Source organism: the organism of the source record quoted next, unplaced genomic scaffold, assembly GCF_019419815.1.
Source record: "Pyrus x bretschneideri cultivar Hongxiangsu unplaced genomic scaffold, Pyrus_bretschneideri_v1 Contig8, whole genome shotgun sequence".
NCBI classification, from domain to species: Eukaryota; Viridiplantae; Streptophyta; class Magnoliopsida; order Rosales; family Rosaceae; genus Pyrus; species Pyrus x bretschneideri.
Window position 1 is genome coordinate 1,566,300 of NW_025999820.1, and position 27,629 is coordinate 1,593,928.

The 27,629-nt window shown below is 39.6% G+C and overlaps 3 protein-coding genes across 4 annotated transcripts; all 3 read right to left on the reverse strand.

The window, feature by feature from the left end:
• Positions 1-11,875: 11,875 nt before the first annotated feature.
• Positions 11,876-13,739, reverse strand: LOC103967707 (peptidyl-prolyl cis-trans isomerase CYP18-1). Its single transcript, XM_009381001.2, has 5 exons — positions 13,665-13,739; positions 13,457-13,531; positions 12,815-12,976; positions 12,505-12,663; positions 11,876-12,265 (listed from the first exon to the last, which is right to left on the reverse strand). Exons 1-5 carry the CDS (start codon positions 13,665-13,667, stop codon positions 12,182-12,184), a joined length of 483 nt encoding a protein of 160 aa, XP_009379276.1. The 5' UTR covers positions 13,668-13,739; the 3' UTR covers positions 11,876-12,181.
• A 1,257-nt stretch (positions 13,740-14,996) lies between these two features.
• LOC103967708 (ankyrin repeat and zinc finger domain-containing protein 1) lies at positions 14,997-19,882 on the reverse strand. Of its 2 annotated transcripts, XM_009381002.3 has the most exons (7): positions 19,497-19,882; positions 18,494-18,900; positions 18,291-18,405; positions 17,083-17,760; positions 16,189-16,266; positions 15,551-15,640; positions 14,997-15,394 (listed from the first exon to the last, which is right to left on the reverse strand). In XM_009381002.3, the coding sequence occupies exons 1-7, from the start codon at positions 19,839-19,841 to the stop codon at positions 15,122-15,124; spliced, it is 1,986 nt and encodes a 661-aa protein (XP_009379277.2). In that variant the 5' UTR covers positions 19,842-19,882; the 3' UTR covers positions 14,997-15,121. The 2 variants fall into 2 exon arrangements, with proteins under 2 accessions (XP_009379277.2, XP_009379278.2); XM_009381003.3 differs by lacking the exons at positions 14,997-15,394; positions 15,551-15,640 and adding an exon at positions 15,719-15,984.
• Positions 19,883-25,477: 5,595 nt separating this feature from the next.
• On the reverse strand, positions 25,478-27,111 carry LOC103967710 (fasciclin-like arabinogalactan protein 8). The gene has a single exon (XM_009381004.3). It carries the CDS (start codon positions 27,063-27,065, stop codon positions 25,788-25,790), a length of 1,278 nt encoding a protein of 425 aa, XP_009379279.2. The 5' UTR covers positions 27,066-27,111; the 3' UTR covers positions 25,478-25,787.
• Positions 27,112-27,629: the final 518 nt, after the last annotated feature.

Here is a 27,629-nt window from a genome sequence, read left to right on the forward strand (position 1 = left end):
TTGTAAAATATTTTGTGTCAACCAACTTATTATTCTAGAAGTGTTTCAAACTGCGAATTTTACAATTTTTTACATTAAGTGCAACATTCATTAAAGAAGGAATATGTACAAACAATGAGGATAGGGTGCTAATAATGGTCTCAATAAAAATTTTGTTGGAGATTTTAACTTGGATGAAGGAAAGAAAAAAAAGCGTTCCACACCTAACAAGATAAAAACCTTGCCTGCGAATTCTACACTTTTAGGGCTAATAATGGTCTTGATAAAAATCTTGTTTGGAATTTCAACTTGGATGAAGAAACAAAGAGCGTTCCACACCTAACAAGATAAAAACCTTGCCTGCGAATTCTACATTTTTAGGGCTAATAATGGTCTCAATAAAAATCTTGTTGAGAATTTCAACTTGGATGAATAAAAAAAAAAGCGTTCCAGACCTAATAAGATAAAAACCTTGCCTATGAATTCTACATTTTTAGATTAAACAGTAGTTCCTTTTTAAGATTTGATTAAGAGGCTTTGACCAATTTCCACATCAGTTTTTTTCTATTTTGTTAGATTAGTCACCGACGGGGTTGGGTCTCACACCATCATGCAAGGGCTTAACTCCTTTCCATCATTATGGTAAAAGCCCACTTTCTAAATTACATGTTATATTAGTATAAAAGAATCTTCACCTTGCAACTAATTGCCTACAATCTAGAAAAGTTAATTTCCCCAATTTCCTAATGGCTTTTTTATAAAAATTAATTAATTCCTCATTATTAATAAAAAAAATAACTAAAACTTATGATTTGTTTGAAAACGAACGTACCAACTTTTGATACTTTTAAATTTCAAATGTATCAAAAATTCAGATGTACCAAAAATTTAAAATGTAACAAACCTTCAAATGTACTCATGTTATATATAACCAAACGTACCGATATAAGCAAACAAACATACAATCAAATGTACTTATATTATGCTTATATACTTGACAAGTGGTTTTTAAACAGTCTAATCTCTACTAATTAATAAAACACTCATTGTCAACCAAAACACTATGAAATTACCAGTTTAACCCTCTAATTAAAACAGAACATGAATAAGAAATATGTGGCAGAAATGTAATTTCACACAACCAAATTTTGCTATTTTTTTTTCAAAGTCTCACCTACATCTAAGCCTAACATATATCTAATTAAAAAAAATAAAAAATAAACTTCCAATCCCACATTCTCTATCACTCTCTTCCTCTCTCCTTGTATTTCAAAAAATAAAAAAGTTTCTCACACACTTTGTGTGTGCCCATATGCTAGTTAATTTATTAAAACAATATTATAATAAACAATAAAAAAAAAATCTGAAATCACCATAAAGATAGAATAATAAATGTATTAATAATAGAAGTAAAAAATGGAATGCCAAAAAACAGAACACGTAATTGACAAAAAGAAACATGAAGAAATAAACTTCAAATAAAATAAAATTTTATTTCCAAAATCATAGAAAAAAAATTTAATCAATTTTTTTTTTTAAGAAACAATATTATTCACACCAAAGGGAAGGGAATAGGTTTAGCCTCACAATGAGCTAGCAATAATGTATTTCAAATTCGCATTTGCTGAAAATCAAACCTAAGATCTCTCATTTACATGGGAAAGAGGAAACTGTGAAACTCCACCCTAAACTAATTGTAATTTCATTTAACGGGAATTATGAAATTACCTTTTTGTCCCCTATCCACTACCTGATCCGGTTTCTTTTTGGGATTTCCTCATAACTCTCCTCATCTCCTTGCCTGCCATGTGGCACACCCATCTCATATCTCCTTCTCTCACAGATCTCTCTCTCCATTCTCTCACCCCTCTGACCACACATGCACACCATCACCACCACCTGTTGGCAATGATGATAACCCTCAACCTCGACCAAGCACCCAACTCTTTCTCTCTCTTTACCAACATCGTTGCAGACACGGTACAAGCTTATTCCGACGAAGGTAAGTTGAAACCATCATTTGATCTCCTTCCCTCGTAGTCTAGACTTCTTGGTTATTGAATGGAAAACGGTTTTGGTGAAGGTTCAGGCACTAAAACAACTCAAGGAAGCATTTCTCAACTTTCCAACGAAGACCGAAGGTTTGTAAGGTTTCTCCGGCCAACTTCAGCCATGTTTGGGCCTAGATTAGGTATATTTCGAATCCTTGTCTCCCTAGCTTCATTTTGGAATATTGCATGCTAGGGATAGTTGTGAATTGGAGCTCGATCGGAACTCGACTGTTCCCGGAACGGAATCCGGCATTCTCCTTCGTTGGGTCCGACAACCCACGAATTGAAATTGGGCTAGCCTAAGCCCAAAACTTAAAACCTTTAACCCAAAAACCCAAAAGAACCGGGCCTTTGGATCGTGTAAAATAAGGGCCTTCGGCCCTTTGAAGCCAAATCCAACCCATTTCAAATCCTCAAACCTAGAGACTTAGGCCGAGCTTTCAAGGCCAAAGCCCATTAGAACCTAAGCTCAAATCTTTTTGAACCTAGGCCCTTGGGCCTTGTAGAACTAGGGCCTTTGGCCCATTAAACCTTTGGCCCAAACCCAGGCTGTGCGTGGGTGCGTGTGAAGGGCCGCCGGTGCTGGCGCGTGGAGCACACGTGCCGCTATCCATGGCGACACCAGAGACTTTTTCGGCCAACTTTTTGGCGACCCACGACCGCGCGTGGGGGTACCCAAGGACCCCTTTTATGTTTTTTGATGTCCTAAATCCATTTATGACTTCCGTTTCCTAAAATTCAATCGTTATGATAGAGTTTTATTAATTAGACTCTTTATGTGTTTAAGTACGACTATTAGCGGCAATTTTGTCATTCTTATTTCGCACGGCTCATCAACGACGAAGTATTTGTGAGTGGACCCCTTCTAAAATGCATATTTTAATAGTAGAAATGTAAACATGAAAAGCATGATTTAATGGTTATGTTTTATGAGTAAATTAGATTTACACTTTATGATTATCATGCTTTACTGAGAATATTTTGGAATACCATACTTTATCGAATTTATGTTCTTTGTAGTATATATGATGGATGACTATATACTATTTATGAACATGTTTTTACACTCTTTGTAGTATATATGATGAATGACTATATACTATAAAGATGTTTTGAGATATATGTACTTATGTTGGAAAGATTATATTCGATGTTTTTGTGCGTATCTAATGGTCACTGTTCTGCCTACGGGCGCGTGATGGAGAGCATTCAGGCAATTATGATACCACTAGTTAGCACTAGATATGATATATATTTTATGAAAGGTTTTATGGCATACTAGGGTTTTCGAAAACCTATTACATATTATGCTATTAGTTTTCATAAACTTTGGGGGTTAGTACGTTGTTGAATAACTATATTTGTACCACTTATATATCAACTTGGTCTACTCATGTTTGTTTTGTGACCCCTCAGGACATAGGAACGAGGCTTACAATCCAAGCTACGAGGCATTCCCTTACCAGTGACATCATGCCATCCCTTTTGCTTTGACATCATTGTAATAGCACCTTTCACTTGTATTCTGAATTAGATGTATGCTTTGAACATGTCATGCATTATCACTATCATTATCATTATTGGCAGTTGAATATTGTTGTATTATTTTATTATGTTGGAATATTACATTGCGTAGTTCGCGTGAAATTTGCATGCATGTTTCACATGTTCTTAGCATATGCATTCATCAAATGGCTTGCGTCACCCTCAGGTGTCGGCCAACACGTGGCCATCCAGATATTCCTTGGACATCAGGATCGTGGTATGTCAAATTGGTATCAGAGTATACTTAGGGCTTCATTCTTCCATTTACTAATCATAATCTTTCGTCCTTCTAAATCGTGTTTGCCTCTTATCAGAATCATAGATCCTACTAGTAGAAATGTACCTCGACGACCTCGTTCTGGTCTAATGGGAGGAATTTAACAGTTGACCTCCGCTCTATGAAATGCTTTTCGAGGTAGTAGCAAGCCATGTCGTACATATATGGAGTTTGCTTGTAGCCATGGTGTTTCAAAAATTAATGTAGTTGAAGCCTGTGAAAAGGTTGAGGATTAGTTAGAAAAGATGGAAGACACCTTAAAGAGTATGAGATGCCCAGCATCTGAATAGGCGAATAACACTGGTTACTTCCTTAAGGGGAATGTGAGATATTGGTGGAAGTTAGTGACGGGCTTTCGCCTCCGTAACTCTATGATGACTTGGGCTACGTTCTAGAGACTCTTCAATGCACACTTTTTTAGCCTTAGTTATCAATTGAAAAAGAGACAGGAGTTCCTAAAGTTTCGCCAGGGCAATCGAGTATTACCGAGTTTGATAGACTTTTCGACTCCTGTCGAGACATTATAAGGGAACTTATAGGAACCAACGAAAAATGATGATTCAGTTACAGATTGTTATGACCTACGACTTTTGCGAGCTTTTGGCACCATAGAGTCATACCTCATACGAGGATATGATTGAGGTGGCTTTGAGAATCGAACAGATGAGGTGTAACAGACTTAATTAGAATCAGTCTCGGAGCCAGAATCAGCCTCGGAACTAGAACCAGACTTAGAACTAAAATCAGCAGGGTCGTGGATTCTGATCCCGAAGTATGAGGGAGCCTTCTACTTCTTCTAATTCCTTCGGTCCTAGACACTCTGAGTTATTCAAACGACAAGTCAGGGTTCGAGATCATCCATTGAGGGCTCAGGCAGTAAGTCGGCGAAGCGATTTTTCAACCACTTTAATTCGATCAAGTATTACAAGTGTGGCAGCTTTGGACACATAGGTTATGATGGGAGAAATAACCCGAGTACTTAGAGTTACGATGAAGGTAATTATTTAACTACTCAGAGTTATGATGGCAGTAACAACTAGAGTACTCAAGTCCTTACTAAGAGGCAGCAGCAATTTTCTGGAGCAACTTCAGGTAGTCGTACTCAAGGGAACCGAGCAAGCTGCAACAGCCAGGGTTCTAGGACTCGAGGCAGCCGTAACAGTGGTTCAAGACGTTAGGTCCATATGCGTATTAACGCCATGAATCAGCAGGAGGCGGAACAGTACCCCAAAGTTATTATTGGTACGTTACTTATTTATGGTAACTGGGCTCGTGTTCTAATTAATTCAGGTGCCACTTATTCTCTTATATCCTCACCATTTGCACGGGTTGTAAACCCGCAACCTACATCACTTGAATTTGATATGTTTATTCAATGGCCACTGGAGATCTATTTTGTGCACGGTGGGAGTATAAGGATTGCCCAGTCATTGTCGAAAGGGAAATCTTGAAGGCCAATTTGATTCCCTTCAAACTTATGGAGTTCGATGTCATCTTGGGAATGGATTAGTTGTCTAGGAAAAATGCCTATGTTGGATGTAGGGAGAAATTTGTGACCTTTAATAGGCCTGGACGACCAACGATCACATTTCAGGGTGAGCGACGAATCTTTCCAAATAGTATCATTTCTGCCATCTAGACGACTAAGTTATTACAGAATGGTTGTGTGGGATTCTTAGCCCGCGTAGTCACGCGGGATAAACCTTCTCTGTGTGCTGGAAATGTGCCAGTGCTGAATGAATTCATCGATGTATTTCCCAAGGATTTTTCAAGGTTACCACCTGCGAGGGAAATCAAATTCACCATTGATTTACTTCCAGGTACCAACCCTATTTCCTTGGCACCATACCGAATGACACCAGCTGAGCTGAGTGAATTAAAGATTCAACTTAAAGAGCTCATGGATAAAGGCTACATCCAGCCCAGCACGTCTCCGTGGGGCGCTCATGTACTGTTTGTCAAGAAGAATGATGGGTCGATAAAACTTTGCATCGACTACAGGCAACTGAATCGGATGACGCTGAAGAACTGTTATCCCATGCCTCGGATTGATGATATGTTTGACCAACTGAGGGGTGCTCAAGTGTTCTTTAAGATCGACCCTTGTTCAGGTTATCACCAGCTACTGATCCAGAACAAATATGTACCGAAGACTGTCTTCTGCACTAAGTATGGACACTATGAGTTCCGTATCATGCCTTTTGGGTTGACAAATGCACCCATAACTTTCATGGATTTGATGAACAGAGTCTTCAGACCGTATCTTGATCAATTTGTGATTGTGTTCATTGATGACATCCTGATCTACTCCAAAAGTAATGCCGAGCATATGAAGCATTTGAAGTTGGTGTTTGAGAGGTTGAGAAAACATTAGTTGTATGCGAAGTTCAGTAAGTGTCAGTTTTAGCTACACTAGATCAGTTTCCTCGGGCATGTGGTCTCCGTTGAGGGAATTAGTGTGGACCCTCAGAAGATTTTTGCAGTGTCTATGTGGGAACAGCCGAGGAACTTTACTGAAGTGAGGAGTTTTTTGGGACTGGCTGATTATTATCGACATTTTGTGCAGGATTTCTTAGCAATCGCCCTACCTTTTACTAAGTTAACCCATAAGGGGGTCAAATTTGAGTGGGATGAGAGTTATGAATGGAGTTTTCAGGAGCTTAAGCAGTGTCTTACTCATGCCCTTGTCCTTGTTCTTTCGGACGATGGCGGTGAGTTTGAAATTTACAGTGATGCATCATTGTCAGGTTTAGGTTATGTTCTGAAGCAGCATGGGAAAGTCCTTGCTTATGCTTTTAGGTAGCTCAGAACTCACGAGAAAAATTACCCCACTCATGATCTTGAACTCAGAGCAGTGGTTTTTGCTCTAAAAATCTGGCAACATTACTTGTACAGTGAGAAGTGTTGCATCTTCACATATCACAAGAGTTTGAAGTATGTCTTCACCCATAAAGAGCTAAATTTGAAGCAAAGAAGATGGATGGAACTCATTAATGACTACGACTGCACTATTGAGTATCATCATGGTCAAGTAAATGTCGTAGCGAACACACTTAGCCAAAAATCCTATGGACAGTTTGCCTCTCTTCGAACTATCCATGTTCAGCTATTGTTTTCTCTTCAAGAGACTGGCATTGCAGTGACACCAGATTCACAGGGAGCATTGTTAGCACACTTCCAGATTAGGCATGTGTTGGTAGATTTGGTTCGGGAAGCTCAGGAGCTTGACTAACGGTGTGCAGACCTAAATGAACAGGTGCATAATGGTTCTAGGTAAGATTTGAAAATTTGGAGAGATGGAGCCTTGGTGATGAGAAATAGGTTGTTCGTGCCTAAGGACAATAAAGTGGTGAAGAAGGAAATTCTTGTTGAATCCCACATTTCGGCATATGCCATGCATCTGGGGAGTACCAAATTGTATCACACTATCCGTCCGTTCTATTACTGATATGGGATGAAACGGGATGTGGCAGAGTATGTGAAGAGATGTATTATTTGCCAACAGTTGAAAGTGAACAAACAGAGACCTAAAGGGCTGATGTAGAATCTCCATATACTAGCATGGAAGTAGGTAAACATCACCATGGATTTTGTGTATGGTTTGCCGAGCAGGCGGTCGAGGTTTAATGGCATATGGGTGATTGTAGACCAACTTACCAAGACTGCTCACTTATTACCTGTTCGACAGGCCTACACACTAGAGAGGTTAACATGATTATTCACTAACAATATCGTTAAACTTCACGGTGTGCCCATTACTATTGTTTCAGATAGAGATCCAAGATTCACCTCCAGGTTTTTTAGAGCTTTCAATGACGCCATGGTACTCAACTGTTGTACAGCACTGCCTATCATCCACAGACTGATGGTCAATCTGAAAGAACGATTTAGACTTTGGAGGACATGCTAAGAGTGTATATTCTCTAGTGGAAAAGTAGTTGGGATAACTATTTGCCTCTGATCGAGTTTGCCTACAACAATAACTACCACTCTAGTAACGGCATGGCACCGTTTAAGGCAATGTATGGGAAAACATGCCAGACACCGTTGTGTTGGACGAAGGTCGATGAATGGGTGTTAGTAGGACCAGAAATTGTTGATTAAGATGAATCTGAAGGCGGCAAAAGATCGACAGAAAAGTATTGCGGACTGACATTCCAGGGATCGTGAGTATGACATTGGTGACTTTGTCTTTCTAAAGTTATCGCCCTGGAAAGGTGTAGTTCGTTTTGGTAAGCGGGGAAAGTTGAGTCCTTGATACATCGACCCCTACCAGATTACGAAGAGAATTGGTGAGGTTGCTTATAGATTAGAGCTACCACCAGAGTTGTCATAGAATCACAACGTCTTTTATGATTCCATGCTTCGGAAGTATGTATCAGATCCCTATCACGTCATTCAGCCGGAACCATTAGAAATGAATCAGGATGCGAGTTATGTTGAGGAACCAGTGGCGATCATTGACCGACAGGATAAAACTCTGAGGAACAAAGTCATCCCATTGGTAAAAGTGTTGTGGAGAAACCATGCAGTCGAGGAAACAACATGGGAAACGGAGGAACTGATGAGGAGCTAGTACCTGTATTTATTTATTTGAGGTTGTAATTTCATTTTCAGGGACGAAATTATTTTAAGGGGGTAGATTGTGAAACCCCGCCATAAACTAATTGTAATTTCATTTAACGGGAATTATGAAATTACCTTTTTGTCCCATATCCACAATCCAATCCGGTTTCTTTTTGGGATTTGTTCCTAACTCTCCTCATTTGCTTGCCTGCCACGTGGCACACCCATATCTCCCTCTCTCTTCTTCTCTTTTCTGCCCCGAGTCAACTTTCTCTTTCTCTTTCTCAACTCGTTCTCCCTCTTTCATAGATCTCTCTCTGTTCTCTCACCTATCCGACGACACATGCACACCATCACCACCACTTGTTGGAGTGACGATGAACACCAACCTCGACCAAACACCCAACTCTTTCTCTCTATTTCCCAACATCGTTGCAGTCACAGTATAAGCTTGTTCCAACGAAGGTAAGTCAAAACCATCATTCGATCTCATTCCCTCATAGTTTAAACTTCTTGGTTATTGAATGGAAAACAGTTTTGGTGAAGGTTTACGCACAAAAATAACTCGGGGAAGCATTTCTCAACTTTCTGGCGAATATTGAAGGTTTGCAAGGTTTCTCCGGCCAACTCCAACCACGTTTGGGCCCAGATTGGATATATTTCAAATCTTTGTCTCCCTAGCTTCATTTTGGTATATTGCATGCTAGGGATAGTTGTGAATTGGAGCTCGATAGTTCCCCAGCCGGAATTCGGCCTTCTCCTTCATTGGGTTCGACGACCTATGAATTGAAATTGGGCCAGCCCAACCCAATTTCCCCAAGCCCAAAACTCAAAACCTTTAACCCAAAAACCCAAAGGAACCGGGCCTTTGGGCCGTGTAGAACTAGGGTATTCGGCCTGTTGAAACCAAACCCAACCCATATAAAATCCTCAAACCTAGTGACTTGGGCCAGGCTTTCAAGCCCAAAACCCGTTAGAACCCAAGCTCAAATCCTTTTGAGCCTAGGCCCTTAGGTCGTGTAGAACTCGAGCCTTTGGCCCATTAAACCCTAGACCCAAGCCCAAAGCCCAAGCCCAAAGCCCAGGCCCAAACTGAGTTAAAACCCTAACCTAGGCTATGCATGGGCGCGCATGAAGGGCCACCGATGCCGGTGCGTGGAGTACACATGCCGCCGTCTACGTTGGAGCCGTCGACTTTTCCGGCTAACTTTCCGGCAACCCATGGTGGCCCATAGGGGTATCTAAGGTCCCCCTTTATGTTTTTCGATGTCCTGAATCCGTTTATGACATCTATTTCCCGAAATTCAATCGTTATGATTAAGTTTTATTAATTGGATTCTTTATGTGCTTAGGTGTGACTATTAGCAGAGATTTCATCCTTCCTATTTCGCACGGCTCATCAAATACAAAGTATTTGTGAGTGGACCCCTTCTAAAATGCATATTTTAATAGTAAAAATGCATACATGAAAAGCATGATTTATTAGCTACATTTTATGAGTAAATTAGATTTACACTTTATGATTATCATGCTTTACTAAGAATATTTTGGAATACCATATTTTATCGAATTTATGTTCTTTGTAGTATATATGATAGATGACTATATACTATTTATGAACATGTTTTTACACTTTTTGTAGTATATATGATGGATGACTATATACTATGAAGATGTTTTGAGATATATGTACTTATGATAGAAAGATTATATTCAATGTTTTTGCACGTATCTACTGGTCAATGTTCTGCCTACAAGCATATGTCCTGCCTACGGGCGTATGTTCTACCTACGGGTGTATGTTCTGCCTATTGGCATATGTCCTACCTACGGGCATATGTTCTACCTATGGGTGTATGTGTATGTTCTACCTACAGGGGTATGTCCTACCTACAGACGATAGTTCTGCCTACGGGCGCGTGACGGTCCTGCTTACGGGGGTATGTTCTGCCTACGGGACGTATGTTCTGCCTACGGGCTTATGTCCTGCTTATAGGCACATGATGGAGAGCATTTGGGCAATTATGATACCACAAGTTAGCACACTAGATATAATATATATTTTATGAAAGGTTTTATGGCATACTAGGGTTTTTGGAAACCTATTACATATTATGCTATTAGTTTTCATAAACTTTGGGGGTTAGTACGTTGTTGAATAACTATGTTTGCACTACTTATATATCAAATTGGTCCACTCATGTTTGTTTTGCGCCCCCTTAGGACGTAGGAAAGAGGCTTACGATCCGAGCTACGAGACATTCCCCCACCAGTGACATCATGCCATCCCTTCTGCTTTGACATCATTGTAATAGCACATTTTGCTTGTATTCTAAATTAGATGTATGCTCTGAACATGTCATGCATTATCACTATCATTATCATTGTTGGCAGTTGAATATTATTATATTATTTTATAAGGATTATGTTGGAATATTACATTGCGTAGTTCACGCGAAATTTACATGCATGTTTCACATGTTCTCAGTATATGCATTCATCAAATGACTTGCTTCATCCTTGAGTGTCAGCCAACACGTTGCCATCCTGATGTCCCCAAGACATCGGGATTGGGGTGTGTCAAATACCATTGGAATCAAAGTTTAAAAAGGAAGAGATGGCTAGTCTATAACATTCCAAAACGAGGTGTCTATGTCAAAATGTCCATTTTCCAAAATGAGTTACAAAGTTCGAATTTTGTCACATTGCACCAGAAGGTTTTTTTTTTTTTTTAATTATATATATTTTTTAACAAACAATATTATCTATTTTAAAAGAGGGGGGGTGAGGATGGGCCTTAACCTCATAAAGGGCTAGCAATAATTTGGTTCAAATTCGCTTTTGTAGAAGAATTGAACCTAAAACCTCTCACTTACAAATGAAGAGAAATATCACTAAACCGTAGAACTAATAACCACATTGCACCATAAGTTTTAAATTCTCATAAGTTTGTGTTTGCCGTCAGTTCGACTAAGTCCTTTTTAAATTAAAGACATACTAAGTGTGAGACCCGTATATAAGGTATGTAGAAGACTAGAGGCCTCACTCGAACCACATTTTAAAAAATAAATCGTCAAGAAGCTTCAATATCTCCTTAGTCAATGTCTTGTTTTCAAAAACAGTCCATCATAAATTTTTGGTCCCAGTAGCCTGTGTGGCTTACGCAACTTGAAAACAACTCACATTTGCAACATCATCAATTTCACGAACAATCGTTAAACTTAAAGCTATAAAACAATCGTAAATTAATACAATTTCAAAACCTCAAATTGAAACCAACTGCTTGAATTGAACGAAGCTGTTAGCCCAAAAGAATATTTACATTAGGAATTTGAATTGCTGCATTCAAGTTACATTTCCAACTGCTTCAGTTGCCATTGTGCACATTTTCCTTTAGAATAAAATGCATACGCTTCACAAATTACCAATACATGAACGGAAAAATAGTCAAACACTCTTGCAACCCAAGACAACAATGATTGTTCATTAGGAGCCGGAAAAGCTCGGGTCAAACAGAAACACACACGTACAAGCTCTGTTAATTTCAAGTTAAACCCTACATCGACAGCGTAATTATCATAAAATGAAATAGCATCTTTCAGAAGTTCAGAACAGTATAACTAAAATGCTCGATCTAGAAATCAATTTACGAAGCGACCAAAATTACATATTCTACTGGTGATGACAGTGCCCGTGATTGCTAGTGTACGTCCTAAGTACAAGACCTCCAGAGAGTGTGATGCCCACCGGTCAGCAGTGGATGCTAGCCAGCAAGCGGGTTAGCATGTATGGTCACTCGATTGAGCCTGATCTCAGCAAGAGGACGATCCCCAGGTCCAGTTTGAGTCTGCACAAATCCAAACACCAGTATTGAAAAAGAACGCCAAAGACAATGAACAACTCAAATCAAACATTGGCAATTCAACTCGATATCTTTTGCATATATCACAGAGGAACAGTTGTGCTAAAGAAAAAAAAGGTTAACATCCGATGAATTGAAAGAACCAATATCCCAATTCATAAGCTGCACGATGGCAAATTTAACTTTATTTCCACAAACGGAATCTTGGCTTAGCTAGCACATACCTTTTCCATGATGTCAAGAACTTCAAACCCATGTATAACCTTGCCAAACACGGTATACAACCCATTTAGATGTGCCGCCTTTGCATAACTGATGAAGAACTGGCTTCCATTGGTATTGGGACCACTATTTGCCATTGATAGTATCCCCCTTGCATTGTGCTAGAATAAAACATGGAGAACATTATGGCAATTAGGCATAAATTGTTGCACAATAGAGCAAACTATTGACCAATGGTATAAGATATCCGCTCGAGACAATGTAATAAAACCGAGCTTAACCCAGCAAGCTCAAGCTTCAAAACATGATTACCTTGAGAGACTCTCTTATCTCATCATTGAACTTCTTGCCCCATATACTCGTCCCCCCTTTGCCTGTACCCGTTGGGTCTCCGCCTTGTATCATAAAACCTTTGATGTTTCTATGAAATATCGTTCCATCATAATACCCGCTAGCACATAATGCCAAAAAATTCTGTATCGAAATTAAACACGAGAGTGAGCACAAAGGTATCACCACCATGAACAAAACAGCATTTCTGTATCTCTAATTTACTGCCAAAAAATAAGACTGAGTTGTGTGTTAACAATGCAATGCATCAATCCAGCACACTCTTAGCTGAAAATCAACGATACATCACTCAGAACAAAGCAGTCGGGCAAGTCTTCCATGAACGTTTCAAATAACAAATCCATTCATAAACAACTTACAGAAACGAAATTTTGGGCAATCCAACATAATTGTTTTGAATACATAGAATATTGAAGATTTGATTTTTGACAAAACAATATTCGAATCAAACAAGCATTCCCCCAACAAATTCAACAATAAATTTCAGGCGTAATAAAAATTTCCAGTAGTAGTCCCAATCAAACAAAGCCCAGATAAAATTTTCCCGGTAAACAAACAGAAAGTGAATCAGAATCCTCAGGTTACAAAGTTTTGTTTACCGACCTCGGCGGTTTTGGGGACCTCATCGCAAAAAATTTCGCACTTGATGTCGCCCAGATTCGTGTGCAGAGTGACCGACTGAAACAGAGAACATAAATTATCAAATAGCAGAAAAAAGAGAGGGGAAGAAATCGAGGAAGGCGAGCCGTTTCGAAGTAGAAATTTTACGGAAGCGAAGGTGTTGGACGGAATCAGGCGGAGAAATACTTACCATTGCGGAAGAGGAGTTTGTGTTGTGCTGCTCCTGCTCGGGCTGTATTTATATCTGCTCTAGGGGTTGCGGTGTCGGTTTGTACACTAGATTATTCTTAACTGGAGCATGATGGGGTTGTACATTGTCGTTAAAATTTCACTATGTCCGTGGTCTGATGGCAAGCCACAATTATCTACTCATTTTCGAGCCCGGAGAGGCTATGGAGAATTTCACCATGTTCGTGAACACAGTCAAACAGATTCACTAGCACGGAGCATCGAACCCGAGACCTCGCACATCTTTTTGTTTATTGGGGAACTGCAGTCTGCACTCTTAGTACTGGGCCACTTGGTCTTTCCGGCCGCCGAAAATGGTGAATAATCATAGTTTGCCACCTGTTATCCTCTTTTATGAAAAAGAAATAAATAAAAATCCAATTTTTGATAACGGCTGCATCGGTGCTTTACGCATTAAAATTGATGATCATTATAATTTTGATTAAAGGTTCTTTTGAGGCAAACATTTGGTTCGTGTTGTAAAGTTGTTGATAATGTATATCAAGAAAAAAAAAATCTAGAAAGGCTTTTATGGACATACTTGATCAGAATGTCAACCCTTCGGTTTAGGTTGCTCTTATTTACTAGGTATAGAGTCTCGGTAGTAAAATGAAATCGCTGGTGCAAGTGCGGTGAGTGATGTTGGCAAAAATCAGACGGACGTAGAGGTCGCATAAAATCCGACGTCAATTTGCAAAACTTGAGTTGGAATGGTCGCGAGCAATCAAAGTCATGGAAACATTCAGATCAAGTGCGAGATACTGGAAAATGATGAGACATTCATGCTACGTAGCTATTAGAACCTTACAACATTAAGATCGATACTGGAATACGATGATCATCGCTTTGCAATGTGTGCATGATGTTGAGGGGCAACATAATATTGGTGTTCTCACCACAAACAACCAAAGAATTTGATAAATTGATAAGAAATGCAACTCATTAATAAGTTGTGTTACTTATTGTGACGGTACATACTTGTTACAACTTCATGGAGGAACACCGAGATTCAACAAGGAATTCGCGGCATTAAACTCATCGTTGATGGCTGCAAATCATGTAATCGGAGGGGGAGGGAGGTGTGATTAGACTACTCATTAGAGATGAGAAATGGTGCTTAATTTGGCACTCAACTTAAGGGCTTCCGTCATCTAATTCAGGCTATGACAAAGGATTTTGGCTCTGTTCAGGGGAGTTGGTCTCCCATCGAGCTAATCAAAATAAGGACACCAGCTGAAATCTTTCACAGATAAACCCTTTGTTGTTGCAAAAGCAATTATAACGCTTTAAAATTGGTAAAAGGCCTCAATTACTTCAATAATGTAGAATGATGGAACAAGATGATACAGAACGACGGAAATGAATGCTTTGTAATTGACGTAGCAACATGAAAGTAAAGTGACACCAGTAGTTTCTATGTCATTCATCCTCAAGAATCTCACGGTGCACATGCATGCATGATGTGCTGCAGTATTTGTAATTGTACCTATGGAAAGGAACTTTACCAGCCAGTGATACATTACAACAGGAGCAGTTAATGTCGCCAGCTTCCCCGCTCTTGGGCTGAACAGTGCTCGTTGTAACAGTACTGCTATTGCCTTGGGCGCTAAGAGCTTCAGCTGCTGCTCTTCTCCTCTCCGCAGCAGCTGCTCTTTTCTCCCTCTCAGCTGCCTGCGCCCTTTTCAGTTCCTCCTGATAAGGGATCAACAAGGGGGAAACAAACTTAAAGTACGGTTCGCACATTAAACAGGATGAATAAAGAGCAGAAAGTAAAGAAAGAAGATATTGAGAACACAAGCCAACATAGTTTAAAATGGTACATAAGCAGTCGTAAAAAATCCAACCGACCTCTTTAGAGATATGTGATCCAGAACTAGGTTGAGGCTTTCCCTTAAGACTAGAAGACGTCGAAGCTTTTTGGGAAGCAGCAGCCTCAGCCTGCATATTCATATGACGAAGATTGTAGTATACCAAATGCCATAGAAAGATTGAAGAAAGAAAATATAGACAAAGAAAAAGAGAAGAATATTATGCATATTACATAGCTAGTTGACAGAATGATGTCAGTTGTTGCTTCTGCATTACAATCGATAAAACCTTCCTTACAACTACCCAAAATAAACCCTAACATAAATGATTCCAAAATTTACTCAAACTTTTCACTTTTTAAATGTAACCAAAAAAAGAGAGATGCACAAAATAGAAACAGAAATTAGAAACTCTCTGTTTCCGGTGCCACCAATCGATGAATGCTGAGGAAGGTGTGAATCAACTGATGCAACCTACAAATTAATTTCAAAAGATCACTGCATGAAGGCTATAACAACCATTGCAAAAGTGCATCATTCACATGATTGAAATTGTCATCCTGAAAGATTCTTCAGAAAATTTAGAACCAAAGCCAAGTCCCCAGGAAAAAGAAGATAATCTCTAACATGCTTTGAGGGTAAAAAACAAAAAGAAGAAGGAGCAAGTATAATACGTACCTGAGCTTTCTTTTCTTTTTCTTTTCGTAATTTCTTCAATTCTTTTGCTCTTGCTTTCCTTTTGGCATCTTTTTCAGCCTGAACAACAAAAAATGAAGGCAGATCATATTCAATTTTTCAGGTATCAACATTTAACCAAACACTGCTGGAAAGAGGCTTCACAAAATTAACATAGGCAAGATGCCACATCATTGAGAGGACAATCAATAACCAAACCAAAGGTAAGCAGGCACATAAAATAGAAGGGTTTAAATGTTGTACTGCATATACACTTCCCTAAGAAAATACTGTTTGTGCTCCAATCACAATAAACGACAGAACCACAAACTCTTTAATCTTTATCTAAGTTCATATTTTCAGTATAACTCCATGATTATAGTAAAAAAAATAAAAAAAAATAAAAAAGCCTGCATTTAACTTACTAGCAACACAATCTTTCTCAAAAAACATGCAAGACTTAATTGCCTAAATCACTGGAAAAATAAGGGAGCTGAAGAATTATTTTAAAGGAAAACTAATGAAAAGAGCTTGAAAACTTTGAGTTTTAATGATAAGGACAAAATAAAGAGTAAAGTGAATAGTACCAAGATTGACTTTTTAGTGTAAAAATGTGGTTTTTCGTTAAAGTGAACAGTACCACGGGCTTTTCGTTAAAACTCCCTTATTTTAATTCTCTCTTTTATAATTAAGGAGTAAAATCAGAAAACAAAAATTATTTAGTGATGAGAGGGCAGGATAAGGGAACAAGCTTCGGGGTTTAAATAGAATCACCTAGGTAATTACACTGCTGAAAACAAAGAATGGCAAAGTTTTGTTTTCTTTCCCTATTTGATCTGAGTTGGCAAATGCATCAAACCATTAACAGAAACTAGGTAAAGTGCTGCAATGGATTACCTGCTTAGCAGCTTGAGATTCCTCCAACTCTTTTGTCAATGGACTAGGTACCTTAGCAGAATTCCAATCCCACTTATCCGGGTTTGAGGCCATGAACCGTCTAAATGTGTTTCTGACCTCTTTATCACTTGCTAGCATGTATGGAGTCAGTCCCCTTTCATTTTTGATGCAAGGATCCAGGCCCTGTTCCAATAGTTCCAAAACCTTAAGAGTATTTCCAGACTGCGCTGCTTCGTGCAAGGGTGTTGACGAACATATTTCCTCACCATCACTGTCACTTGATATAGGGAATTCATTGGACTTTCTACTGTCTAGGCAAGCTTCAGGTTTTTCTCGATAATCTGAACTGTCAGCAATATCGACTTTGTTCATTCTTGGGATGAGGTCGCTGTTAATACCTGAAGTAAGTGGCGGGTCCTCTTTGAAACTTGGTGGAGCTACATTTTCATCTAGTTCATAAACAACTTGGGTCAATTGCTCATATATACGCCGAGCTTCCTTATAAGTAGGTCTCCGAACAGTCATTGGAACATTTTGAACAACACAATTCTGATGACTAAAATATGGTTTGTTGTCCCCATTAAAAAGCAGCTGATGATTGCTAGAAGGAGCATAAACAAAAACGCAAGAGGAAGAATCAAAGTATTGCTTCCAAGCAGCAAGCAGCTCTTGAATTTCCTAGAATGTAGAATTTTTGGATCAATCAACCTTTACAATATTCAGTAGGCAATTTAAAACATCATGCATGGCCTCAATATAATTCCATCCAACTAAGGCAACAGTTCTTATTGCTTTCAAGATCTTTTATATAATAGTATGACACAACAAAAAATTTGAAGGAAAAGATCCCATTAATATATATTACAAATGTAGAAAATAAATTCCGACTCAAAGGTGGTAGAATTTGTATTTGGATTGGAAAGTATTAGCAAGCAAAATTTCGAGCAACGTGCCATTAATTGGAAGGGAATCTTTATATTCGGCCAAATGAAATGAAGTGTCTTGAAAATACTACACTAAATTGTACCCATATCTCATCAAACTAGGTACTGGCAATCAAATCGAAACTTGTGACAGGTTTTATCAGTGACCTCATTTTGACAATAAACAACCATGTTATCATAAGAATATCCATCATAAAAGAGTCGAAAACTATTTTGGCATAGCATTGTCACAAAATCAAATAGAGATGTCACCAAGTTGAATACCTTTTTCAAAGCAAGTTCATTATAGCGACGCATAGAAGCTCCGGCAGAATGAGCAAACCTGCCACCTGCATCTTTGGATGACTGTTTTTTTCCAGCCTTGCCCCTTACAACATATCTAAATAAAAAAATAAAGAATTATAAAAATCACAAATAAAAATGAATAAAAAATTTAACTGAAATATAACCAGAATTAATAATCCAACCTGTGGAAGGTCTTGTGATCCACAACCAAGTTACCATCAAAGACACAACTGGCAAAGTGCCCACCACTTGCAAGCAACACGATTCTTAAACGGGTCTTATCCCTAGGTTCATGAACCAACGTTTTCAATCTCTCTCTCACTTCCTCGTCTGACAAAGTACCTTCAGGTCCAGAATCATTTGTAACTAAACACTTCCAAACCGAAACCCTCTCACCAGTCGGAAGGTGGAAGAATAACTTCTGCCTGATATTTTCCCTTGAAAACTTCAAAGAGCGAACTCCCCTTTCAGGTTCATCTTCATCTGACCCCGATATACTTGAGACATCAAAGTCTTTAAAAGAATCGGATGTTAACTCATCAAAGTCATCCTCCTTCACAATACTCTTTCCAGCAACACTTAACTTCACCTATGATCATACATAATGAAGTAATTACTATGCGCCCCAAAACACACACATTCACATTACAGCTGAGAATTGAACTACCAAGTAACGAAAGAGTGTAAAGAAAAAGGAAAATGACCATCTTTTTAAACCATATTTGTAAACTACATGATGTGACACTTGATGGTTGAATTTTTTTAATGATTTAAAAGAAGACAACCGTCAACCGCCACTGGTTTACAAAATATGGTTTAACAAGATAGTCTCTTTAGCATCACCCAAAGGAAAATAATAAGTATAATCCTCCCACATATCAAACAGTCGAATCAGATACGCAATTTGATTGGATAAAAAGCAAAATGTTGATTGCAAAAGGGCAAAAACATATCCATTCAAAGAACAGTAAAGCTTGAAAATTCAAGCATTCGCATTTACCAAACGGAAATTTGATTAAAAATAAAAAATTTAAACGAAATCAATACAAAAATATTACACAATTCTAAACAAACAGTGTATCAAAGCCCCAAAATTTCGAGGTTTTCCTCAATTACGAGTATTCATTGAATATACCAAATGGCGGGAATTGAAAACTATAAACTTGTATTGAACAATTAACTTACGTTGAATCGGTGAATGTCGGATTTGAAGTGCGAGCGCTGGTCTTGGAGGGAATCGAACTCGGCCTTGCAAGTGTTGCAGGTCCACCGGGGTCCTGCTACGACGACGTTTTGGGAGGGGTTTTGTTCATTGCACTCTGGATCGAAGTCGTCTAGGGTTTCGACGGCGGAATTGTAATTGGAGGCCTCGGTGGTTGGGGCACTAGAGAGGCCAGAAGAATGAAGGAGCTCGCAGGAGTCGAAGAAGTCGGCCCCGACGTCGAAGATGGAACGGGGTCGTTTCTCTTTTGCCAGCGCCGCCGCGTGAATTGCTGGGGTTGCGGTGGTGCGAAGAGGCTCGGTCGCCATGGATTGGTCGTAGCAGATTGGGGTTGCCTCGTTCCTGTTACTGCTCTTTTTGCTTTTTATATGCAACAATATTTTGCACCAAGAGTGCTAAGGGCACTCTTTTTTTTTATTATTAAGAAATGAACAATATTCATTGATATAATTTAGCGAATACGTGCAAATTGGAGGATAGGATGTAATTCAGTAGACTTTGATAAAAAATCTGCTTGACATTTCAACCCAATCGAAGAAAAAAAGATCACCTCGCATCAAAAACTATAAAACAGTACCATCTACCATTAAAAGATGAATGATTATATTGGGGATTCTTCAAACAACACCACATGTTGTTCCAGAGATAGCGCAACTCTTACCAAAGTGTGAGCCACCCTATTAGCTTCTTGTCGAGTGTTGAGGATTTTGGTATGAGGGAAAGAATGGAGAAAAGTTCGAGCATCATTATAATCATTTAATGAACGTTTGTCACTCAATACTATAGTCTGGTGATATTTCTCTTTACTTGAAAGTGAGATATTTTAGATTCGAATCTTGTGGATGACGAATTCGATAACAAATTAGGTTATTCAATAACTCTTCATTTTCTTAGTGTAAAAATATATCGATGGACTAAAAAATTACTATAATCATTTGGAGATTCTAGAACATCGTATGACTACTTATTTTTAATATGATTGTATTTTCCTTTGCCAAACCCAATCTTCCCACAATCCAAATTGGGCTTACTGGAATGAAACATACATGTGATAGGTGCGCATCCCGCTCTAAGGCCATCTCCAACCGAGAGCTGGCCAGAGGGCTAGTTTTAGTCATCTGGCCCTCTAAGATCTTAATATTTTAATGAACAGTACAGGGCCATATTTGTCTCCGTCTCCAACCGAGGGTCATAGGGCTCGTTTTAGCCCTGTCACAAAAAAAACAGTCTCTAACCGAAAGGGCCAAACATAATTTATTATTTAAATTTAAAAACTACAACAACTTAAATTCAAATCCAACAACTTAAATTTAAAAACTACAACTTATATTTAAAAACGACGAATTAAATTTAAAGGAATGGTGAATGAATAGTTTAGGGATTTATAGGAAAAAAAAAAAAATTTTAAGAATTAAAAAAAAAGGCCCAAAAAACCTAAAAAAAAAAAAATCAAAAGTAACGGCTAGCTGACGTCAGCTAGTTGTTGCATTTGAATATTTTTCTTAAGCATTCATGTTGGTTATAACTGACAGGAAAGATGATTTTTCTGGCTAGCCCTCCAGCCCTCTCCAATTCCGTGAGGCCCTCTCAGATTCCACATCCCTCTGGCCTAGCCCTTAATTGGAGACTGTTTTCGGGTTATTTTCGGCCCTCTGACCTTCTAAACCCTTCGGTTGGAGATGGCCTAAGTGGGCTAGATTTTACTATTTGTTTTGGGTTAACCCAAATAACACCTTTTTTGCATCCATTATAAATAGAGAACACACTTTCTATTTTTCAAACACAGAGCGCACATTGAAAAAACCCTAATGTTTGCAAAACCTTGTCAGCACATGATTGAAACACAATGTTCTCCTCATCTTCTCTTTCTTATGCTCCGCAGTCTCTCAGGAGTAGGATTATCTCCTCTCTTTTTTTCCCGCCTCTTTCCTTCCCTCATATTTGTATGGTGACGGTTAAATCACGTCAACATCTTATATTAACTTTTTATAAAAAAAAAAAAAAGAAAGACAAAATAAAGAATGTGAGAGAAGGGATGGAGGGGATGGAAATAGGAGGGGAGATAATCCTAGTCCTCTCTCATATCCTCATTTTTCGCTTTCGCACGCCCAAATTCTTTCTTCTCTGGCCCCTTTTTCTTCTTCCCTTCCAACTCCGTCTTTACTCAGAGCAAAAGAAGAAACTGTATTCAGATCAGACAAACTTCGTCTTTACTGACAGCTATTCTTACACCTTATACAACTGGCTTTAGGTTTGGTGTTACTACTACTTCCGCACCAACTTGGAGCACGAGAAGAAACTTTATTCGGACCTAGAATTTATTTCTCTCTTCTCTTTCTTGCCGTTCCGCACCTCTTCTCTCTATGTCCTTTTAGGCCATCTCCAACCAAAAGGGCTAAACATAGCCCCGTCCAGAATTATACCCTTGCAAAAAATTATTTTTTAATAAACAATGTTAGGTCATACTCATGTACCATCTCTAACTGAAGAGGCTAAACATAGCCCTCTCAATAATTTATTGGTTTTAAGTTTATACTTTAAATTTATTGGTAATTTAGTTAAACTACCGTTGGATTTTTTCAAATATAAATGTTGAATTTGAATCAATTATTGCAACTGAGGAGCTGAGTGTAACATCCCACATCGCCCAGAGGACTGATCCTTAAATGTATATTCCCATCCTACCTAGCATGAGACCTTTTGGGAGCTTACTGGCTTCGGGTTTCGTAGGAACTCCGAAGTTAAGTGAGAAGGGGCTAGAGCAATCCCATGATGGGTGACCCACAGGGAAGTTGCTCGTGAGTTCCCAAAAACAAAACCGTGAGGGAATGGTAAGCCCAAAACGGACAATATCGTGCTACGGTAGTGGAGCGGGCCCGGGAAGTAGTGTCACCCGCGCGGGGATGTGACATTTTGGTATCAGAGACTAACCCTGGTCGCGAATGTGCCGACGAGGACGTCGGGCCCCTAAGGGGGGTGGATTGTAACATCCCACATCGCCCAGGGGACTGATCCTTAAATGTATATTCCCATCCTACCTAGCACGAGGCCTTTTGGGAGCTCACTGGCTTCGGGTTCCGTAGGAACTCCGAAGTTAAGCGAGAAGGGGGCTAGAGCAATCCCATGATGGGTGACCCACAGGGAAGTTGCTCATGAGTTCCCAAAAACAAAACCGTGAGGGAATGGTAAGCCCAAAGCGGACAATATCGTGCTACGGTAGTGGAGCGGGCCTGGGAAATAGTGCCACCCGGGCCGGGATGTGACACTGAGTCCCAAAAAAGCTCTAAGAGCAAGTTCTCTGGCACCCAAAAAACCCACTCCACCCCACAAAATAGTCCAGCCCAGTCTGTAGGCCAGCCCAAAATGGACTGAGTGAGGAACTGGCATATCTGACGTCATGCTGACGTCAACATGACATCAACAAAGACCTGTTTTTTTTTTTTTTTTTTTTTGCGTCAAGCACATGGGAAACATGCCTGCATGGGCGTGCGTTCCTGATAACCGACAAATGGTGGGCCCGCACTGCAAGTGCACTAAAGGGGTGCATGACATGTGCCACATGGCGCGTCTTCGGCTGTTGGATTTCCAATGGCTAGTTTTATGAACCGTTGGATTTTCAATGATCAAAAATTTTGAACTTCAAACCCAACGACTAATGACTTGACAAAATCTATGTCGTTCGATTCTTAGATCAACGGTCCAAGATTTTCGGCCAAAACACTTTTTAAAAAAATGTCATAATTATTATTGTTGGCCACATGTCCCATTTTGGGCTATTGGATTTCAATCTTTTTGAAATCCAACAATCCAGATTAATTAACTTAATAAAAATTGTTTAAAAATATAGAAAAAATAAAACGAAATTTTTTAATTTTTTTCTATAAATATCTAACCATCATCTTCCACTGTACACCATATTTCAATATTTTTAACACTTTGAACCAAAGCTTTCACAAAGATAGTACTTTTGGATAATGACATGTGTCGTGACAATTCATTAAAAATCCTATACAAAATTAAAAAGAACATTATTTATATATTTTTTTTTAATTAATAAAATTTTAATACGAATTGACTAGACTTTGGGCTAACTCATTTTTTAGTGGTGGAGATGCACTTGGCAATTACTGTTCATTGGAGTCAATTACTAATCATTTCAATGGATTAAATGAACTTTTGACCAGCTCATTTTTAGGGATGGACTTGCTCAACCTAATGCCCCTTTGGCCAAATAATGGTTTAGTGGGCTACACAGAATTATAGCCTAACCATCAGTTGGAGATGAGTTTTTGACAAATCAGGCCATTAGTTGTTCAGTCAAATAGGCCTACACCATTTAAGTCATTATCAGTCAGAATCTATTTTAATCGCCGTATTTTTTAATTTAGCTAATTTGATCACTGTGTTGTTCAAAGACAGTTTTAATTACTATTTAAGTCATTATCAGTCAGAATCTATTTTACTCACCGTATTTTTTAATTTAGCTAATTTGATCACTGTGTTGTTCAAAGACAATTTTAATTACTTCCTTTAGTTACAGTTAAAAAATATTAAAACGTTCAATTTTTTTGTACATCAACATATTTTTTTACACTAAGAAGATGAGGAGTTTGGCTAAGTCACACAATAGGCAACCTAATTTGGCATCGAATTCGCCATCCACAAAATTCAAACATGATACCTCTCACTTTCAAATGAACAGGAATATCATCAGATCGTGGTACTATAAACATTCATTAAATGATTAAAATGAATAAAATAATAATTTGAAAAACTTAAAATTCATTTACAATGAATGAAGACTGAAAAAAATGAAGAAACGAGAGATTGGGGGGGCATGGGGAAAGACCGCCCCCAACGCCACCTCTCTCTCTCTCTACCCCCGTGGCAAGCCCATCCCTTCCCTCCCTACCCTGCCCCGGCCACACCTACTCTACTTAGCGGATTCGAACCCGTTGAAAAAATTCATCGCTCAAATTAGCAGAGGAGCTGTGAGTCAAGGTTGGTTGTTAATTTGTGTTTCAAATCTCAAATAATCGTCATTAGCTTTTCTGGCCGTTGATGGTAGCGTGGTGGCTGTCCCTCTTTTCCGATGTCCCTAATCTCTCCATTCTTCCCTCTTTTTGTTTCTCCTTTTTCAAATTTTCTTTTTATTAAAATGAATTTTATTCATTTAATGAATTTTTTAATATTTTTTAAAACCATCGAAATAATCAAAATTGCCAACTTTGAACAACACAGTGACCAAAGTAAATTTTAACCTACAGTATAGTGGTTTGTTTATTAAAAAATAAAAATAAAAAATAAAAAATAAAAAAAACCTATAGTATGGTGGCAATAATAGGTTTTATCCCTTAGTATTAATATACAGGGTACCCCATACACCATCTCCATTGGGATTCCTAGCATGGTCATTCTATTCAAAAAATTTACATTTGGGATTTACTATGGCTTGGAATGCTTTTCGTTTTGACTCGACTGGAACGGGTTGTGTTCGTGGTTTCTTGTCTTAAAGTTTTTATTTCCCAAGTAAAAAAAAGAATGACAATCCTCTTCAAATTCACTTTGTGAGAATCCCAAAAATTTTCAAATCGTGTCCGTTCATCGTAAATCGTGCGGTCAGTTTTCATCAAATATTCTTCATGTTTAATTTCAAATAAAAATATTTAAAATGATTTATGATCGCACGACATACAATGAACGGGCATAATTTGAGGATTGATGAGTCCATACTATATCCTTGTACTCTTGCAAGTATTTTTAAATATTACATCCCTAATTTTGCGGTTAGTAAAATCCCTATCAAGAATCCTAAAATCCTCACATACAGGATCTGAAGAGGATCCTCATTCTTTAAAAACACCATCACCGTGGCCCATGTCTGCTTACTGTCACATCCACGAATCGATGCGCTTGATCTTAAACGTTTACATAAGCGAAAACATCTCATCAAATCTTCATATTTATAATAATAGCACGCCCACGCGTGACACACACGATTGTTTACTCTCCCACAAACAAACTAACAGCCACAGCTGCTAAAATGCGCAGCTACCCATAAATTAAAAAAATAAAATAAATTAAAAAAGAAAAGTAATAAATAAAAATTAACAGATAAAAACCACTCTAGTCTCTTTAACAGCGGAGTAAACAAAATAAAATAAAATAGTAACAATAATGCCTGAAAGTACTCAAGGTACAAACAACCAAAAAATTAAAGATAAAATAAATTAAAACTAACATGAAATTACCGTTCAGGACAAGACAATGGAGGAAATAGCAGCAGCCGAGAGAGTGACAAGTACGCTCATCAGCAATGCAGGTGAGGCCACGTGACCAGCTCCGTTCCCCGAGGTGCTGTTCGCCGACTCAGCAGAAGGCGCGTCCGCGGGAGCTCCTCCCGGCGTCTCGGAAGGCGGCGCAGGCGGAGATGCGGCCAGAGGCGATGGCGCTTCTACTGAGGCCGGTCCCGGAGCGAGTACCGGCGCCGGGGAAGGGGCTGATATGGGGGTAGGGCCCGGCGCCGGCGAAGGAGACTTGCCGAAGAGCTCTGATGGAAGCAGCACATTGTCGACGGTGAAGATGGCGAGGGGAGTCGCGTCGAGAACCGTGTCGGCGACTCGGGACGAGCCGACTCCGGTGTGGAGAGTGACCTGGTCGCCGGCGCTGGTTACTGTGAGATCGTACTTTCCGGCTCCGTTCGTCGCGAGAGTGCTGATTGGAGCCTTGGACGTCTTGAGAGACCCGATCGGAGAGTAACCGGCAATGGCGTGGTACTGTAAGATCGAGACGAGCTCGGCATTGGTTAGCTTGCTCAGATCGGGGACACCCTTCGCCTTAAACGCCTCGTCGTTTGGCGCGAAAATCGTCAGTCCCTTGTCGGCCGCCGATTGGTACGTCTTGATGACGCCGCTGGAAACGATCAGCGACGCGAACTTCTTTGCGCCGGCTTTCTCGAGCAGGGCGGTGATGTTGGTGTCGGAGGCAGACGGCGCCGGCGCGGTCAGAATCCCGGGGGCGATGACCGGAGCGGAGATCTCCAAAACAGAGATGTTGTAGGGGATTTGCTTGACTGATTTGGTGTAACTGGAGTCGAGCTTGGAGCCGGGAGCGGCGGAGCCGAAGCCGACCTTGCCGCCTTGGAGATCGGTGATGTTGACGAAGCCGAGATTACCGGGGGCGTGGCCGGTGGTCTGGTAGAGAGTGGTGGTGAGGACGGAGCCGTCGGAGATTTTGTGGAGTTTCGGAGCGTCGTAGTAGTCGAGGAGGACGTGGAGGCTGAGGGCGTTTTTGATGACGGCGAGGGGGTGTTTGGCGGCGAGGGCGGAGATGGCGGCGTTGTTGAGAACGAGGACGGTGATTGTTTGGTGGGTGTTGATTTCGTCGGCAAGGCGTGTTTGTGTGAGGTAGCTGTTGTAGAGGGAGTAGTCCGGGAAGGCGGAGAGAATATCGGTGATGTTGTGGGATTGGATTGTGGCGGCCAGGGATAGGAGAGTGAGGAGGATTAGAGTCCTGCTGCTTAGTGAAGCCATGTTTGGACTGAGTGAGAGTGAGAGTGAGGGTGAGTGTGAGTGTGAGTGTGAGTGTGAGAGACAGAGATTAGATAGAGAGAGAGAGAGAGAGAGAGAGAGAGAGAGGGGTTAACTACGGTTAAGGATTTAACTATGGTTGGGTTGACAGCTGGAAGGAGGAGGCCAGGCCATGTGCTTCATATATTCTGTATCTTTTGCGAGTGGAATGACCAGAATACCCTTGTCGCTTTTGGGGGTGTTTGGTTGGGAGATGAGGATGGTTTCTGATTGTGATTATGCTGTGTAGGGTTGTATCAGAAAAAGGCAAAAGTGGGATGGGAGGAGGTCGGTTGATGGTGGATAGAAACGGATAGGTTTTGGGTAACGGCTCTAAACACTAGGTGGGAGAAGTTTATAGAACTTAGGATTTGGACATCCGAGCCTAAAATGTTGGAAGAAATTTCAAGTTCGATTGCTAGTTTTTTTTTTTAACGGACGAACTTTTAGTTTAATGGTAATTTTCTTTTGAATGTTAAAAGTTTGAATGCATGTGCACTAGTTTGGTGAGTATTTTCGAGCATTTTA

What these genes read in the sequence shown, in the direction of transcription:
- LOC103967707 (XM_009381001.2), bottom strand. An exon ending in AGGTCCCCAAAACCGCCGAG is followed by an intron (nt 12,977 to 13,456) that starts GTCGGTAAACAA and finishes ATTTCGATACAG; the next exon opens with AATTTTTTGGCATTATGTGC. An exon ending in TTCTTGACATCATGGAAAAG is followed by an intron (nt 12,266 to 12,504) that starts GTATGTGCTAGC and finishes GGATTTGTGCAG; the next exon opens with ACTCAAACTGGACCTGGGGA.
- LOC103967708 (XM_009381002.3), bottom strand. Translation starts at nt 19,841, where the DNA reads ATGGCGACCGAGCCTCTTCGCACCACCGCAACCCCAGCAATTCACGCG. An exon ending in CCGACATTCACCGATTCAAC is followed by an intron (nt 18,901 to 19,496) that starts GTAAGTTAATTG and finishes GTATGATCATAG; the next exon opens with GTGAAGTTAAGTGTTGCTGG. An exon ending in AAAAAGAAAAGAAAGCTCAG is followed by an intron (nt 15,641 to 16,188) that starts GTACGTATTATA and finishes ATGAATATGCAG; the next exon opens with GCTGAGGCTGCTGCTTCCCA.
- LOC103967710 (XM_009381004.3), bottom strand. Translation starts at nt 27,065, where the DNA reads ATGGCTTCACTAAGCAGCAGGACTCTAATCCTCCTCACTCTCCTATCC.